The 19,209-nt window shown below is 42.1% G+C and overlaps 1 protein-coding gene across 1 annotated transcript; it reads left to right on the top strand.

The window, feature by feature from the left end:
* The first annotated feature begins 13 nt into the window (after nt 1–13).
* LSMEM1 (leucine rich single-pass membrane protein 1) lies at nt 14–14,226 on the top strand. The gene is made up of 4 exons (XM_040472211.1): nt 14–2,821; nt 7,461–7,589; nt 9,317–9,445; nt 13,614–14,226. The coding sequence occupies exons 2-4, from the start codon at nt 7,466–7,468 to the stop codon at nt 13,742–13,744; spliced, it is 384 nt and encodes a 127-aa protein (XP_040328145.1). The 5' UTR covers nt 14–2,821; nt 7,461–7,465; the 3' UTR covers nt 13,745–14,226.
* Nucleotides 14,227–19,209: the final 4,983 nt, after the last annotated feature.

Genomic DNA, 19,209 nt, shown 5'->3' with positions numbered 1-19,209 from the left:
AATTCTTCCGAAACATTCCCAAATATGTAAAACTTTTTAAGATCAGTTTTTCACAGGGTCAAAGCCCAACCGTATACCTGTTTCAGTCTAAACTAATTTCTCTCTTATTCATGTATATATACAACCGTTTCTGAGACTTCATCATCCTGGGATTTGTTTTCCTCTCTTGGGTTGGAGTCCACGTTTTCTGGACCCTGTGTCTTTGTTCTTAGATTACTTGATAGAGAACACTTCCTTCAGTGAAGGAATGCGTGCCTAGAGGCTCAATTACTTGGAGACTACCGCATGCCTGAAAGGTAATATGGCTTGGTATATAAAATTTTAGGTAGAAAATCAAATTCAGAATTTTGAAGACCTCACTCTATTGTAATAAAACTGTTGTGATGTGCAATTTTTATTTCTTCGTTTTGTTATTGGAGGCACTTTAGAGTTGTAAAATTCAGCAATAACTGCTTTGGTGGGCCCTGACCCTGCCCAGCCTCCCTCACCTACCCTCTGCCCACCCCCCCCCCCCCCCCCCCCCCAAACCCACACATACACACTTTGTCCTGGAACTCCATGAAATAACTAGAACCGCTGAATTGAGCCTCTGGCTTTATTTCTTAAATCATTTATGGGGGGGTGGGGTAGATTTCTATAACGCAGTTTTTCAATCTTTATGAAATCACCTGCCTGGATTTAGCTCCATACTTCATTCTTGCCTCCAATTCCTAAGCCCGCCTGAGTTCTGCCGTTCTACACATGCGGGTAACGACCACTCTCTTTTCCGTATTCAATACATTTGTTGGAATCTTGTTCAGTATTATTTCTTCCAATTTTCATTCTTGTGGTTTTCTAATTTTAATTCCTATTCTGCCTTTTTAATGGGGTTTTAGGAGGAAGAAGAGAGAAATGAGTTAATCTGTATATTAAATTTATGGATGGGTACATCTTCATGAAATTTATGGATAGTTGCTAGACAAGGATTACTGGGGCTTCAATGTATAAAAATAATTGAGTTTTCTCAAAAGTAGCAAAATGGTATATGATAGTTCATATCATATGAACCAGTTCATTCCTTGGTTCTTGATTCTTGCTGGTTTAAAGGAATTTAAAATGGTCCCTGCCTACTCAGTTCTTAATGTTTTGAGGCTCAAGCATTAATTTTGAAGCAACCAGCATCCACGATTCAAGGCTGTGATGGCACTTACTGAATTTCCCGGGAGTTGAATCTAGATATGGTAAAATAAAGTGTTTGAAATAAAAATCAAGAAATACTTAAAAGTGCCCCCAGATTATTTCAGGTGAGAATACCTATTTTCTTATGATTGAACTTTTCTTCATGTGATCTTTCAAGTATGTAATAGATAAGATGAGGTATGTATGTCATCTTTCTTTGCTTTCACGTGCTTCTCCAGAAGTCTAATTAATCTCAAGCCGTAAGAACTTTTCATCCCTTTCCCTGGTGTAAAATATGGTTGAATTCAGACTTTGGGGTAAGGAATTGCTTAGGCTACATTTTCCTCATCCCTGAAGGGGGACTGATAGGGTTGTAAGGTTACAGGAGTGAGAAAAACATACAAGTACATATTCAAAATGAGGCTGCTGTTTCTTCAGAGGTTTGATGGTTTGAGACTGATCAGGTAGCTAGGAGATTTATAAACAGGCTGATAGTATAACAGCAAACAAACATTTTCATTTTTCAAGAAATTTGGCATAGCTTTTTAATGTATAATGTACCTCTGAGGAGACAGTTACTAGTTATATTGCTTCCTCCGTGAACTGGTCCCCTGGTACAGATGAAGTTTAAGGAAATGGCATTCCTTTCCCCTAAATGTAGACCGAGGTCCATACTAAATATAAATGTAAAGAAAGTTCCGTGAAGCAAACATTTTCTGATTGACGTACAAACTGTTTCAAAGATCCATAGATGTGTCCATCTAGATGTGCAATGGAAGGTAGGTTTGGAAAGGACTGCGTATCTGATTACTGCCCAGCCCTTAGTGTCCTGCCAGGATAGTTTGTCCCTGGAGCCTGCGAATGGGACTCAGAGGATGGCCGTCCTCACTGTAGCTCCTCTCATGTACACCAGAGGGCAGACGCTCCTTGGCGTGCCTGTGAGGGAACCCCATGAGAGAAAGTCTGGCATTTCTGAGAAAGCGGATGCATAAAAACTCAGAATAAATAAAGGCTTTGAGTAGAAAGGGAAGTTGATGAGACACAGTGCTTCTCTCTTCCGCAGCAGGTCTGTAGCCATACAATCTCCCACTCGCAATCTTTTTTTGTAGCTTCTGGAAGCACTCAGAGTTCTCTGACGTGCCATCATCCCAGTTAGTATCACAACCTTTCTCTGTCGCTCTTTATTGCAGTCCTCTGGTTGGTCTGGAGTCCTGTCAGAATGGCAGCGCCGGTCCGCTACTGGATATTTATATATGGGAGCATACCGTGGCAGAAGTGCTAGAAATGTGTCCGCTTACCCGGTCCCATCAGCCAAATAAGGACATTAACTTCGGTCCAATAACAACCTCAACTGTTACCAATTGAATCAAGGCATGGTGGCTTTTTCTTTTTAAAGCATAGTTTCAGTAATATAGTCACTAAAAACCTTAGACATTGCATAAAAAGTATTTGGAAATCTTACACTGCTTGGCTAAATTAACACTAAATATAGACCGACATCATGCCGGGGTTTATGGGCCTTGTAGGAGCACCCGTTCACTGAAGGAAGGCAAAGACAGGACTACAGAATTCATAGAAAGTTTTACTGTAGTTGCTTCTGAATAGTATTTTTTTTTCTTTCTTTTCTTTTCTGGTAACCTAGCAGTCAAAGCTCACATTTTTTGTAAGTAATTTGCATGCTATTACTCTACCGACACCGAATTATGATTCTTGAGGCTGGGATGTTTTTTGTTGCATGTGCTCTGTGCTTTAAACTTTTGATAGAAATGATTTAGACTTGATTTAAAAAATTAATTCCTGAATGTGAAGAGGCACTGACTCTGAAGTGGAATTAAAGAACAAATTACCATGACTCACTCAATAAAGCTTCCTATTAGCTTTGAATTAAACCCTATTATAACAATTTGGATTTTGTGGCAAGCAATACCGGTGTGTCATTTCTGTGCTTTGATATCGAGCACCCAGGGGAAAAAATAAAGAGCAAAGCAATTTTTCATAGACAACTATTTTGTCGGAATATTTATTTGTAGCTGGTTAAAGAATTCTTAAATGATAAAAAGAGCTGTGAGCATGATCTAAGCTGGAGGAAAATGAAATTACTTACGTGTTTCAGTGCAAGGGATTAGAAAAGGCCCCGTTAAAAGGATACGGCTTTGGTCAATCTTAGAATAGTGAGCAAATTTGCACACCAGAGTTAGGGAGGAGGGTTGAGCTACTGTGATGCAGAATTTAGTAACACTTTGGCTTCTCCAGCCCTGCTGGTTGTTCCCAGGTGCCCTTATATGGAGATGCCAGAGATAGCAACAACTGGTGTCAACAACCGTGGGTCCTGGCTTCAGGGCCATGTGATCCTGGATCCATTTACTCACAGAGTCATTTATAGGCTCTTGGTGGCCATGAACCACAGACACCCAATCCCATTTTCTTTGCTAGTTATTTTTCATTTGCATGTTGTAGTTCATTTAAAAGTACATGAAAATGGCACCTATTTATATTATGACTTTACCCTGAGGAAGAAATTTACTTTCAGGGCACGCTCATAGCTGACTCTAAGTTGTTGCCTCAGTGATTTTGGATTTGTTGTTGCACTGAATCACCTTTTTCAGTGAGTAGCAAGGCTAATCATTTGGAGATTTAATTAGCTGTGCTGCTCCTAGGTTAGTGTTTGTGGCTATGATTTTCTAGTTGTTCCTCCACTTTGTAACTGTTGATTAAGCTCCAGTATGAGATTTGAGCAATAGCAATTCCTTTCCTAAAGGGGAAGCTAAGGCTTAAGGACACTGAGTCAGAGATCCAAAAATGAACCACGTGCCCGTCACCACACCTAAAATAGAAGCCATGGCTGGAATGATGATTCTATGATGTGACATACAAACCTTTATTGCTCATCAAATATTAGTACTCGGGATAATAAAGTATAAGAGATGATAAAATACAAAGCATTTCTGGAAGAGTAGAATCTGTGACCATGCATCAGTCATTACTTATGATTTTATCTGTGAAAGGATAAGACTTGATTGATCTCTAAGACTCCTTTATTTTATATGCTGCTGCTGCTTTTTAAAAAATGATCACTTCATGTCATTCCCTTAGGACTATTCCATGAAGTATATTTGGAATTCAGTAATATCAATATCAATGCTTCAGTGATGTCTAATCTAAAATACTCTGAGAATTACATATTTTTGTTAATTAAAATTTCAGGATACCTGGAACACCTTGTTTAGTTATTAGCTTTGACTGATAAAAAGTTTAATTAGTCCATGTTTTTCTTAGGGTTTCAGGAGCATATTTTTTACAAGTACTAGTGGGTTTTAGGTATGACTGGGGAATTCCTGGTTTTTAATGTTTCAGGATGCAGTTTACCCTGTTTAGTAAATGGCTGATCCTTTTTCACATCTGTAGGTGTTCGCAACTTTTTTTTTTCCTGAATTTGTTTCCTCCTAACTCTATCTTTCTTCATTTTGCAACTGCTATTAAAGGAAAGATATTTGGGGCGCCTGGGTGGCGCAGTCGGTTAAGCGTCCGACTTCAGCCAGGTCACGATCTCGCGGTCTGTGAGTTCGAGCCCCGCGTCAGGCTCTGGGCTGATGGCTCAGAGCCTGGAGCCTGTTTCCGATTCTGTGTCTCCCTCTCTCTCTGCCCCTCCCCCGTTCATGCTCTGTCTCTCTCTGTCCCAAAAATAAATAAACGTTGAAAAAAAAAATTAAAAAAAAAAAAGGAAAGATTTTTAATGTTAACAGGAAGTAAACAGTGTGTTGCTTCATATAAATGAAGGCACAAAGTTTATTGACTTTACCAGAGTCCAGATAGATATCACATGAGGATTTTATCCTCAGTTTCTTTCTGTCATTGCATTTATTATTAACTGCCTCAAATTCTTTTGTAAATGGTGAGCTTCAAATCGTAAATAAAATATTTTAGTTGTTCCAACTTAACGTAAGTCATGGCTTATACATTTGACACTGAGTATTTGAAGAAAAGGATTGGTGCCCACCCTGAGGAGTTCTAAGTCAACCAGGCAAGTCAAAGATGTAAGCAGTAAATGTTGTAAAATAGCATGTGTGTTCTGATGGAAGAAGGTACCGCATCCAGCAAAAGCACAAAGGAAAGGCAGGTTGATTCTTCGAGAGATGAGGTTTGAGCCAAGTCTTGAAAGAGGGTTAGGGAGGCACCTGCGTAGCTCAGTTGGTTAAGTGTCTGACCTCAGCTCAGGTCATGATCTCGCGGTCCATGAGTTCGAGCTCTGCATCAGGGTCTGTGCTGACAGCTTGAAGTCTGGAGCCTGCTTTGGATTCTGTGTCTCCCTCTCTCTCTGCCTCTCCCCCACTCAGGCTCTGTCTCTCAAAAATGAATAAGCATTAAAAAACAAAAGAAGAAGAGGGTGAGGGAGGGATGTGGAGACGAAAGGGAAGACACAGTGAACTCTGAAGCAAGAGGTCTGCTTCCGGCTAGCTCTGCCTCTAAGTAAATGTGTGGTGTTGGGCATTCACCAGCTGAGCATCCATTTCCTCCTCTGTGGGAAGGAGGGGGCCAGACTAGAGCGTGTCTACAGTCCCTTTCACATCAAAAAGTCCCTATGTCACCACTGGACTCATTTTATGAAGAGAGATCACCATGAAAGAGACAGTTTTGATGGTAATTTGAATTTGTCTTCCTAGAGCCCTTTATTTCATGTAATTAAAAGGGCACACGTTCTCTGTTGTGCTAGAAGAGACCTAATAAAACAGACTTTATAAATAAAACCGTTCGGGCTTTTCAGGTTTGCTGGAAGTGCTGTCATCAGAAAATATTACCTTAAATGTCAACCTCAGTTTTAAAATTCTTTACTATGGAAGTGGCCTCAATCTAAGGAAATTCGGAGGAAAGAGCCCTCAGACGTCCCAGAGTTTAGCCTCCAACCCGCTGCACGGTTCCTCTTTATAGCACCCTAGCCTGCGAAGATTTTTCTCTCGAGGACTCCCTGCCAGCATCTAATGGCTAAAGAATACATGTAAGGTGGAGACTCATATATACCATATTGAGCGAGAATGTAAAAATTGCAGTTATGTTTTAAAGCCTCATGCAATTAGGATGGTTTGTGGTAATATTCTCTTGCCCTCTCACAATCTGTCTTTGGGCCACAGGCCGACTAGCTTAGTTTTACCTTTCCATATGTTTATACATAGTTTTCTTGTCCAAAGGATTTGAGGCATCTCACCAGAATATAAACAATGTGATAAAAGAAAACTATTTTATTTTTTCAATTTTTATTCATTTTTTGAAAGAGAGAAAGACAGAGACAGAGAACAAGTGGGGAGGGGCAGAGAGAGAGGGAGACACAGAATCCAAAGCAGGCTCCAGGCTCTGAGCTGTCAACACAGAGCCCGACACGGGCCTGGAACCCATGAACTGTGAGATCATGACCTGAGCTGAAGTCGGATGTTTAACTGACTGAGCCACCCAGGTGCCCCTAATTTTGTAATTTATTTTAAAATAGTTTTCTTGGGGCGCCTGGGTGGCTCAGTCGGTTGGGCGGCCGACTTCGGCTCAGGTCATGATCTCATGGTCCGTGAGTTCAAGCCCCGCGTCGGGCTCTGTGCTGACAGCTCAGAGCCTGGAGCCTGTTTCGGATTCTGTGTCTCCCTCTCTCTGACCCTCCCCCATACATGCTCTGTCTCTCTCTGTCTCAGAAATACATAAACGTTTAAAAAAAAAAAAAATAGTTTTCTTGCGGCACCTCAGTGAGCTTGGGCAGCTCAATCAGTTAAGCAACCTACTTCAGCCGGAGTCACGATTTCATGGTTTCACTCTTCATGAGTTTGAGCCCCGAATCAGGCTCCACCCTGTCTGCACAGAGCTTTCTTAGGATTCTCTCTCTCCATTCTCTGCCCCTCTCCAACTCATGCTCATGTGCTCTCTCTCTCTCTCTCTCTCTCTCTCAAAATGAATAAATAAAAACTTAAAAAAATTAATGAAATAAAATACAAAATTAAAAAGCAGGCTCAGGGAAAATAGCGAGAATTAAGAAATCTGAGGAGAAGGAAAGAGGATATTCAGATAAGCAGGGTATAAAAGGCTCAAATTGGGTGTCACAATTGAGTCTGAGCTTCCTGGCAAGCCAAGCAAAAAGAATAGGTACAACGTTGTCCCCAAAGGGAAATATTTTCTTCTGGACAAGCACAGCTTTTCTAGACCTTCAGCTGGAAATAATGCATGTGGGTGGTTCTTTCCGTGCCTGTCCAGCTTCCTGTGGCCTCTGATTGTTGTGCAGTGGGGCTCCCAGAGCCGGCCTTCTGTCTAGTGTCAGTGTTTTCTTCCAGGAACTATGAATCATTCCCAGGACACCAGCTCTCGAGGCATGCCTGAAGATCGAAAGCTTTATATTGTGGATTCCATAAATGACTTAAACAGACTGACCCTCTGTCCTGCCGGCTCACAGCATCTGCTCCGTATGTGTGCCTCCCAGGCTTTCTGGCTCTTCCTGGCTTCTGGGCCCCCTAAAAATAGTAAAGGCTAATCTGGACCTGTGGGTGTGGTGGGTGGCAGGGTGGGCCTTAGGCACAGCTCAGAGCTGGAAATGCTTTTTATTATTAGTCAACTTTTGTGTTAGTTCTCTTAATATTTGACAGGCTTATGGGCTTTCTTGGGTCCTCAGCAAGATTTGCAATGCGTCTTCGAGAGTTCTGAGAAGTTCCTGTGGAGTGTTTCTCCCTGGAAAGGGCAGGGAAACTGCAGTGCTGGTCCTCCAAGAGGTTTGCTCATCCCTCCTGGCTGCTGTCGTGCCTTCCAGAGACCACGGCCAGGTCGCGGTGGCGCCCACTGTCCTGGAGAAGTCTTGCTTTGTAGTGCATTGCCGAGAAAATGCTCCACACATTCATCCAGATTTCAAGAAGTCATTAAATTGTGGGGGGACGTGAAGTCAACTTCATTTTCTACTTAAAAATCACAAATGGTCCCAATTAAGGGCTTAAAAAAGGAGGAGAAAACAAAAATCCTCTAAACACTAAATGTGTACTTTGTTCCCTAAATATTGTGAACGAGCTCTCTCAGATCATTTTGAGCCCCGTTTTTCCAGCTTCAACTCGGACTTTCAAACACAGGCCTTAATTTTCTACTAGTCGTTTGTTCCATTCCCATTCCAAACTCAGGTAATTCCAAATTTATATCTATTATTCCCCTTCTAAACCCTAATTGAGGTCTTGCTTTTTTCTTCATTATAATGGGTTCAGACTTTCACCCGCTTCTACTGCAGTCAAGTCTCCACAGGAATAGGTATTTGGGTACCAGTTTATGCCATTGCTTTGATTAGGAAGCAAAAGTTGTTGCGGGGTGACGCATGATGTATTTACACGGCCCAGGACCTAAGCCACCCACCTAGCTATTATCAAGTAGCACAGTGTGTGGGACCGATGCAAAGTAGGAGAGAATACAGAAAGGAAGTTAATGGTCTCCATGACCCCAAGTTCCTATAGTGCTTATTTAATTTAATTTGGGTGTTCCTAGGCAAACAGGCCTTACAAAATGATGGCCAAATGCAGACACTTCATGCTTTAGCTGCTTTATAAGCATAGTTGCAGTCTCAGTGTAACTGCCCAACATTTAAAAGAACCTTGTTTGCCAAGCAGGTTCATCCCAAAGACAGCTCTGAGAAACCCCGATACATCGGGGCCATTTTTCTATTTAAATGGATGTCAGCTTAACTTACTCCTATGGTGAAAGGCATTTCTGGGAGATACCCTAGAGCATTCAGCCTTCCACTCAGCATAGGTGTCCCAGCCAGTTGTATTTTACTCCCCTGTCACTTCAGAAAGAGGGCAATACAGTCTCCATCACTCTGAAAGCTTAACACACATATCTTCTCCCACCCATCCAAAGAAAACCCACGTCCTGCCTCTTCAGTATTAACACCATCTTCAAAGAACTTTCCAAGGAGAGTGCTAAACCCGGCTTATTTTTTTGACTACCAAGGATGAAGAAGGTAAAAAATTCACAAAGAGCACCAAAGACATAAGTCCAAAGACATTCCTATGACTTAAGTCACTTTCCAGGGTGATCACAGGGAAAAACGGGTGTATCCCTTACTCGGGTCTTTAATAGTGGGGGACTTTTCAGTTCTGCTGGCAAGGTGGATCCTGAGGAGTTTTTGTCATAGGTATTTTTGTTTGTTTCATGTTAGCTCTCCAGGAGAAAATCCCAGACGTTGGCACTAACTCAGGAAACGGAAGTCACAGTCTATTTTTTATGGGGTTGATAATTGTGCTGATTGTCAGTCTGGCACTGGTTTCCTTCGTGATCTTTCTAATAGGTAAGTACCACTGACACGTTCTCATTTCTTAAATGCTCTTACTTTGTTGCTGGTTGTTTAACTTTGCTCCTGTGAGGAGTCCATGCTTTTTGGCAATCACTGCTACACTGGAAAGACAGACGGCAAGTGCCTGACCCTGTGATTCTGGGGACGTAAGCCCACAGTGCCACAAGTTCACGAACAAGGACATTAAATATTTCTATAATTTTCTTTTCTTTTTTTTTTTTTAAGTTTATTTATTTATTTTTAGAGAGTGAGAGTGAGAGAGCGAGCAAATGCAAGCACATTAGTGGGGGAGGGGCAGAGAGAGAGGGAGAGAGAGGATCCCAGGCTGACAAAGCAGAGCCTGACATGAGATCACCACCTAGGCCAAAATCAAGGGTCAGATGCTGAACTGACTGAGCCACCCAGGCGTCTCTATAACTTTCCTTTCTTACTTGGGAGTCCCTGGCTGTCAAATGTTGATTCTAGTTTTTCTTAATCCAGTACGTAATTGCTCCATTAATTCAGGTCTCTACCATAGAGTCACATTCAGGTTTCAAACTCCTTCCCAGGTTTTCTCACTTCCCAGAAATCTATTGGAAGCACTGAGGGCTTGTGCAAGGTCCCAGAGGCTGTGTTGGGGAGGTGATGAGGCCGCCTCTTTCCTGTTTGACACTCCCCCGGGCTGTATGACGACCTGCCCTCCCTGCTCTCAGCCTGAGCCTGACCTCTGCCTTTGAGTGGTGGCTGGGCTGTCCCACATGGCGAGACCCCCCAGGCCTCAGGGCCACTCTCCTCTCTGCCTTGGCAGGGGCAGGGTGCTGTCCTTTCCTTCTGTGGGTTGCCCTCTCCCCTCAAGCCCATCAGTTCTCTCTCTCAGCTAACCTCTGTGGGCCATTATCTGGATTTATTTCAGCTTCCTGCTGCCCTGAACCACGCCTTTTCCCCTGGGTCCTGAGAACCATCATTTATTTCTTCTGCCCTTTCCTGCTTTGCAGGCCCTGTAGCCTTCAAAAATCTTCAATGAGAAGTGGAGCCCATGTCTTTGGAAGGCCTTTAATTTAAATTCATTCAGGATTAAAGGACGTAGTGGTGGTGATGATGGGGGGAGACAGGTGGGCAGGGGGTGTGGCTCTTTTACAGCCTCAGACCCCTTCCCTTCCCCAAACTTCCCCAAACCTGGGGTCAGGGCAGGTGGGGAGGTGGGATATTTAACTGCTTCTCTCTGGCCCAGTCCATGCCCTCTCCAACTTAAAAGCTTCAATGGGAACTATCCTTACAATAATGGTGCCCTTGTCTCTGACTGTCCATTGGATGTGGGTTGTTCCTGAATCTTCAGGGCCAGAAAAAGCCCATGCATTACTCTGAATTCTGAAATGTTATACCAACAAAAATTAATGCTCCAACTATCATTCTGCCACACCCATCTGGGGTAATGACTGAGTTAAACTAGCAGGAAATTTTAGATATCCCTATCGGCAGGAGAGCCACCCAAAGGAACTTCTCTCTTCTGTGGAGCGACGGGTAATGAGGTTAAAGGTAATGATGATAAGAAGTGCTATATATCGAGCACTATTTTCCCAGGCACTGTGCTAAGTAACACCTGATGTCTGTTTGCTCACAACCTCGCAACAACTCTAGGTCGTACAATCTACTATTATTCTGGTTTTACCGATGCTGACACTGAGGCTTCGGTTAATCACCGTGCCTGAGGTCCACAACTAATAAGTGCCGAATCAGGGCCCAAAGACACTCCTGCCTGACTTCAAAGAGCATGCACTTTATTACTGTCATTATACCCCTCCTGTATAAATATGATTTATGTTATATTTGCTGCTGGTGTTTTATGTTGAGAGCAAAGTCATACGAAGAAAGAGAAAGAAGATATGAACAAAGAAGAATGTCTTTTTTTAAATTTTTATTTTTTAACGTTTTATTTATTTTTGAGACAGGGAGAGACAGAGCATGAACAGGGGAGGGTCAGAGAGAGGGCAACACAGAATCTGAAACAGGCTCCAGGCTCTGAGCTGTCGGCACAGAGCCCGATGCGGGGCTCGAACTCATGGACCATGAGATCATGACCTGAGCCAAAGTCTGCCGCTCAACCGACTGAGCCACCCAGGCGCCCCAAGAAGAATGTCTTTCTTTGGGCTATTGCTCTGTGCCAGATACATAAATTCATTATCTTACATCTTTACCTCTTAAGATAGTATTTAGTATTTCTATTTTATTGACGCGAGACTAAGACCTAGAAACGTACCTCTCCATGTGTACCCTGCTAATCAGAGGCAGAACCAAGATTCAAACCCTGACCTGTCTGGCTCCAAAGCTTCCCTGCCCTCCATTGCCTATATTGAAGAAATAAAACAAGGACTTCCTGTGGTTTTCAGACAAACCTTAACTCAACCTCAGAGTGGAGTTGGCACAGGCCTCTGGAAATGAACTTGGCCTGTGCTCATCTTTTTTTTTTTTTAATTTTTTTTTCAATGTTTATTTATTTTTGGGACAGAGAGAGACAGAGCATGAACGGGGGAGGGGCAGAGAGAGAGGGAGACACAGAATCGGAAACAGGCTCCAGGCTCCGAGCCATCAGCCCAGAGCCCGACGCGGGGCTCGAACTCCCGGACCGCGAGATCGTGACCTGGCTGAAGTCGGACGCTTAACCGACTGCGCCACCCAGGCGCCCCGGCCTGTGCTCATCTTTAACAAACCATTTTGCTCTCAGTGGGATTTAGTGCAAATTTGTAGTCTTTTCACTGACGTGAAAGAACCTGTATTCTTTATAACTGGTATTTTTATGTAAGAGGGAATAGACTTATTTTATACTTGATTACATTCTTATTAAACCATTGGACCTTATGTTTTTGTCATAATCTCTGTCCTAAAAAGGAATAATGGGCTACAAGAGTAGATTACTATACATGCCTCTGGTAACAAATTCTAGTGGCCAAGCAGTCTATTCCAGAGAATATTAGGTTCCTGGGATGTTGTTGTTGCCCGAGGGAAGAAGGATTCTATGGTCAAAGGAGTTTGATAATTGCTGAGTTAGATAATGCTCAAATTGTTTTTTTTTTTTTTTACTTCTTGTGAGTTTCCAAGAGGCAGATCAGTGCAAAATTTTTCTCTAACATTTTTGCACATGGAACTCTTTTTCTTTTTTGGAATTTAATTTGGAATCAGTGTGTCGTGGAACACCCTCAAGCCAGCCCGGCTGCTGCGTCCTTCTCTGTTTGACTTATGTTCTACTAGGAGTTTCCCAAGAGGGGAAAGGATATTATGTGTTATGAATTTACTTCAGTTTCACATTTTTCCCCAGAAGCAAGTGATTTTTCTGCCTGGCTCTGTAGTTAATCTCAATTAAGATCCTTCCTTCATGGCTTAGACCATAATTCATCCAGCATAGTTTTGCAGACATGGGGAAGCAGCAGCTTCTGGGCAACCATTTGTCCCAAGCCTGGAAGGGGAAGCTCTTCTATCTAGTTTACTTTCCCACATTAGTTTCTCCACTAAGCCTCGTGGCATGCTACCAGCAACATTAGTTGGGGAAAAAAAACTTGCTTAAAATGGAAATAATAAGAAGCTCAAATATTAAGTATGGATTTTTTTGCTGCATTTCCTGGAAATTTTAACCTCTGATGAGTATGGAGTAACCTCCATAGCTTATTTTATTGCCAAGGGTTCTGTTTATTTTGAAAATACAGTCTCTGTTCTTAGGATGGTCTGAGGGGAATTACTACATGTTCATTTATGGGCTGGTAATTCAGAACCAGCAGAGCTATGTTGAAATAGGCTGAAACCCAGAAAACCTAATTTCCCAACGAGGAGCTCTGGAGAAGAGCGCTCTAAGAAGACGATGTAACGATCACTTCTCTGATATGCTCCCAATGAGACTAGCTGGTGGTTTCCTTTGGTGGCTCACAGTGAAGTTTCTCAGCCAAAATCTGTGTGGAGCTGCCAAAGGTAGTCGAGGCTGGGCCCAATAAATTGTAAAAGTAATGCACTTTGGCAGACAGCTTTAGTCTTCGGCGATTTCTCTCTCGGGCTTGTGGCCTGCGTGGGTTATTGGAGCAGGGGACTTGCCAAGGGGGCCTTTCAGCACTTGGCTAAGCACCAACACAAGGCACTAGCGGGTCCCGACGGAACACATTGGCTATCAATGTAACACAGTCTGTTTTCTGTTTTGAAGTTCAAACTGGAAACAAGATGGATGATGTGTCGAGAAGACTAACAGCTGAGGGAAAGGACATAGACGATCTTAAGAAAATCAACAGCATGATCGTAAAGCGACTCAATCAACTGGACGCGGAACAAAACTAAAGAAATGAGCGTCTAAAAGCAGCCGCCAGCACCTGAGCTTCACGCTTTATTGGGTGTGCACGGGCTTATGAACTGAGCATGCGCATTTCTGCAGGCAACAGACCATCTGGTTAGTGATCCCAACCCTGGGGCGAAGTTAATGCTGTAGGGTTGGGAGCGACTCCAAGGCAAAGGGGTTTGGGGATAGCAACCAGAAAAAGGGCTCGTTGTATGCTGTGTCCTTCTGCTTTATTGGGGTTAAGGGTGGCTGTTATGGAGGAGAACCAATAGTAAGCCAGAGAATTTGGCTCTGTACATACAACTTCTGTTACAAAAGGAGCTTTCATCACCAGAACAAGTTCCCTGTGCCAGTGAGGTTCATGGTGCCTCGTGCATCTTTATGAATTCCTGTGACAGCCTCATGGTTTCATTGAAGTATTTGTTTTCAAGGGAACCAGGTGTTAACTCTTTTCAATAAAAGAAAATTTGCTCAGGTGATTAAACTTTGACTCTTATTTCCCCAGGGACAGGGGGTGGGTGGATTTCAGAGCTAGTTGCCTCCTGGTATTCGCTAGCAGTAGTTATATGTGTAATGGTAGGGTGGGGGCCAAAAGAGAGAGACTAATGTATTCAACTAATGTTTATTGAGCTCTTACTGTGTGCAAACCATCTACTTTAGAAGAACTTCTGTTCGATTTGGGAACAAACAGAATGTATTGTTATATATAAATTATATAAGCTTAGTTGGCTTCCTTTCTCATGAAAAAAAAATTCCTTCAATGTTCTGCTGATTAATTTTGAAGAAACCTGATAGGTTTGTGGTCGTTACTAAACTATAGTAGGAAATTGTATATTTGGAATATTTGGAACCTGCTCTGTTTTAGCACAAAAGGTAATGTATACAGTTTATGATCTAAGACATGGTGTGATATAAATAAGCTTAAAAAAGTAAATGAATCTTGGGACCCCTGGGTGGCTCAGTAAGTTAAGCATCTGACTCTTGATTTTGGCTCAGGTCATGATTCCAGCGTCTTGAGATCAAGCCCTGCGTTGGACTCTTCATTGAGCATGGAGTCTATTTGGGATTTTCACTCTCTCTCTCTCTCTAATAAATAATAATAATAATAATAATAATAATAATTGACCACAAAAATCACAGTGTTAAAAAATCTTTTATATAATACAAATATATTGCACAAGTTTATTGATGAATGTATTGTGATTCTGTCATTTTGGGTTGGTCAAATACCTGTCAGTTGACCCCCAAGTTAAAAACATACACATACATACATTTTATAACACTAAATAATTAATCAAATAACACAAGACATTTTACTTACACATTTTTGCACTCAAAAACGTTTGTCCTGGATACTCACTTTCTTAAATTGATAAATACTATATAGGCTATGTTAATAATCTAAAATTTGTGTTCACTGGGAAATCCTTATTGAATTGTTGATGCGTTGTAGCAAAATAATTTATCAGGATTTGTTGTAACATTATTGTAGAAATGACAGAAGAAGTGAAGCAACAACTTTTTAAAACTTTACCCATTTCTGGGGAGCATAGGTGGCTCAGTTGGTTAAGTATTTGACTCTTGATTTCGGCTCAGGTCATGATCCCACAGTCATAAGATTGAGCCCTGCCTGGGGCTCTGTGCTGAGAGCACAGCTTGAAATTCTGTCTCTATCCCTCTCTCTCTGTCCCTCACCCACTCACACTCATGCAAATACTCTCTCTCTCAAAATAAATAAGCATTATATATATATACATATATATGTGTATATATATATATGTACTGTGTGCAAACCATATATATATATATATGCCCATTTCTTTCCTGGAATCTGTTTGCACTTGTTACGTTTTTTTTTTTTTCTTTCAATTTACAGTGGGTGTATTTTGTGCCCAGTAACAAATGATCTTCATTCCAATAAATTTATAATTTTCATAGCATGAAGTAGGGTCTCATAAATCATTTCACCTGTCTTTTGTGGCTCTGTTCTTTGGAATCTGCACTGTCCTGTCTATACAACATAGACGGATGGAGCCATGGCCACAGCCTGGAAAACTCCAGTCTCCAGAGCTCTTGATATTTGGACTCACAGATTAACAATTTCCATTGACCCTCTTTTTTTTTTTTTTTAATTTTTTAAAATGTTTATTCATTTTTTGAGAGAGAGAGAGAGAGAGAGACAGAGAATGAGTGGGGTAGGGGCAGAGAGAGAGGGAGACACAGAATCTGAAGCAGGCTCCAGGCTCTGAGCTGTCAGCACAGAGCCTAGACATGGGGCTCGAACTCATGAACCCCAAGATCATGACTTGGCCGAAGTCAGACGCTTAACAGAATGAACTACCCAGGCGCCCCCCCCCCCCCCCCCTCATTGGCCCTGGGTTGGAAGGGTGGGGGGGGGGTTGTCCACCTTGTGGGCTTTTTTTTTTTTTTCCTTCAGCACAGGGATTTTAATTTGCCATAAAGGCTGTTACTGGAACAACTAGCAAAATCTGAATAAGGTTTGTAGATTAGATAATACTATTAGATAATAGTATTATGTCAATGTTCATTTCCTGATTTTAATAATTATATCATGATTATGTAAGAGACTGGCCTGTTTTTAAGAAACATAGATGGAAGCATTTAAGGACAAAGGGACATCATGTCTTCAAACCCAAAAAGGTTCAGAAAGGTGTGCGTGTGTGTGTGTGTATAAAATAACCATGGTACATGTTAACATTTGGAGAATTTTTTTTTTAATTTTTTTTTCAACGTTTTATTTATTTTTGGGACAGAGAGAGACAGAGCATGAACGGGGGAGGGGCAGAGAGAGAGGGAGACACAGAATCGGAAACAGGCTCCAGGCTCTGAGCCATCAGCCCAGAGCCTGACGCGGGGCTCGAACTCAGGGACCGCGAGATCGTGACCTGGCTGAAGTCGGACGCTTAACCGACTGCGCCACCCAGGGGCCCCTTGGAGAATTTTTTAAATGAAACTTTTTTCTTTCTTTTTCAACAGCTTTCTTGAGCTATCATTGACATATAAAAATTGTACGTATTTAAGGTATACAACTTGATGTTTTAAAAAAATTTTTTTTTCAACATTTTTATTTATTTTGGGGACAGACAGAGACAGAGCATGAACGGGGGAGGGGCAGAGAGAGAGGGAGACACAGAATCGGAAACAGGCTCCAGGCTCCGAGCCATCAGCCCAGAGCCCGACGCGGGGCTCGAACTCACGGACCGCGAGATCGTGACCTGGCTGAAGTCGGACGCTCAACCGACTGCGCCACCCAGGTGCCCCAACAACTTGATGTTTTGATATATGTATGCATTGTTCAATGAGCACCGCAATTAAGCTAATTAACATATTCATCACCTGTATAGTCACCATCTGTGAATTGGGGGCAGATGGGGGGGTGAGAATATTTAAAATCTATCCTCCTAACAAATTTCAGGTATACAATACAGTTTTGTTGATTGTCATCACCATGCTGGACATAAGGTCTTGAGAACGTATTCATCTTGCATTACTGAAACTTGGTACCCTGTGCCTACGTAGCAGTCAAATATGGCAGCTGGGACAGGGGCTGGGGAGCCCAGCTTCCTGGTTCAAATTCTGCTGCCACTATTTACCATGAGTTTGGGAAAATTAACCTCTGATTCTTTATCAACAAAATTGGATAATTATAAAATCTATTTCTTAGTAGTGTTGGGAGGCTTAAAAGAGATGGTAAAGGACTTAAAGCTATCGGAAAGAAAGCAACTACTAGCTGTTACTGTAATTATTACTAATGTTAAAAGTAGTAAGTATGGTATAGTGGAAATAACCCACTACAGTTAAACCTCTACATTAAATCTTTGGTTCTTAAAGCCAAAATACTTTTTTCTGCTGCACTCTTTAAGACCATAGCATCCTTATCTCATCTGGCCCATCTGATAAGGTAAGAGCTTTTTAGCAAAAAATTTACTATGCTATAAGAGGTGATCAATAAACGCAGGAAGGTTTATTGTTTACCAAATAAGCTAGTCTGAAGAACGTAAGGATCCACATTTGCCTACCTGAGTTGAAGCCAGAAATCTGTCTGTCCTCACTAATAACCTGCCCACAAGATTCAATGGCAGGAGGGAGCTGGTACACTAATGTGAGGCAAAGCAGGACAAAAAGAAACAGAAGAGACAGCTGATCTGAGACCTGCCATGATAGGAAAAGAACATTTTGTATCGTTCTTTAGACTCTATATGTGTTCACAAGAGGCTAAGAGAAGTTTTTTTTCCTGACCGTGGGCTCTACTGTGATGGAAGGATTATGCACATCTTCTGCCCCCAGGGCCATGGACTTTATATTTCACCTTCCTATACCCCTCAAATTGTTCTTCATTGACAACCACCTGCAGGTGAGCCTGGCTCAGCCCTTCCCACCACACACTGCTGTTCACACCTGGAGGCCACTAGGGCACAGAGTAACCTGGAACCAGGAGGCCCCAGCTTCCCAGTGTGGCTGCTGAGCTGCAATTGAGCGGACACACATTACTGATTTCTCCGGAAAAGACCAAGGTCATCTGTCTGAGATTCTTCCAGTGGACACCAATCTCCAAAGCAAGGCTTTTGGGTAAGAACAAAGCAAACCTGGAGGGTTAAAAATAACACAAAACAATTGTTTTACTAAAAATAACCTGTGGAAAAGGGAAGAATATTGGTGTGCATGTCATGCAGAGGTGTCTTCGGAAATACGGCACAAAACATTGTGTTCTATCCCACTGTTATTGCTTAGAAAGATAATTGCAGTGGAAACAGGACCTCTCTGAGTTAGGGTGTATAAAATAGTTTTATTCCACCTTAACGTAATGACCCCAATTTAAATTCAGTCGAGGATGAGCAAAAGAGAGATCAGAAAAGATTGGCAATCTATCTCTTCTGTGAATGAGTTTGTGCAAAAGAAGCTGTGAAAAAGAGAAAGGACCAGGAGCTATCTTTTCACAGAGTCAGGAAGTGTATTTTTTGAAACAGAGGAAAAATGAAAATATTCTTATTGGCACCTGTGCTTCCCTTTATTCTTGGTGACGGTAAAATCTTGTCAGTAAAAAAAAATTATGGGGAAAACATTATGGAGATATTATTCTAATTTTTTGAAGGTGAAAACGACATTTAAAGACGTGATGAAAAAGCAAGGGAGAACAAACTTGATTCCCTGGAACAAGTGGGAATTGAGAGTATATGCCGTACCCAGTAGTGTGGGCTGTGCTGGGCTTCTCTGAGCCGGTGCTGCAGAGGACCCAAGAGGAGCCAAAGTGCGGTTCCTTCTGCAAATTGGCTTCTCACCTATGTCGTATGGTACGTTAGGAACCAATTATTTTCCAACCTGGGGAAGTCAGATGGGACATTACCTTTGGTTGGGGATGGAGGGCATTTTGATAAGCGTGAAGATTTTATGAGGAACAACTGTTCAAATAAATCCACGTCGATTGCGTATAATAGCGACACTTCAG

Source organism: Herpailurus yagouaroundi, unplaced genomic scaffold, assembly GCF_014898765.1.
Source record: "Herpailurus yagouaroundi ecotype Mexico unplaced genomic scaffold, PumYag 100, whole genome shotgun sequence".
NCBI classification, from domain to species: Eukaryota; Metazoa; Chordata; class Mammalia; order Carnivora; family Felidae; genus Herpailurus; species Herpailurus yagouaroundi.
The sequence above is the reverse complement of the archived record's forward strand: the minus strand, read 5'-3'. Positions and strand labels throughout refer to the sequence as shown.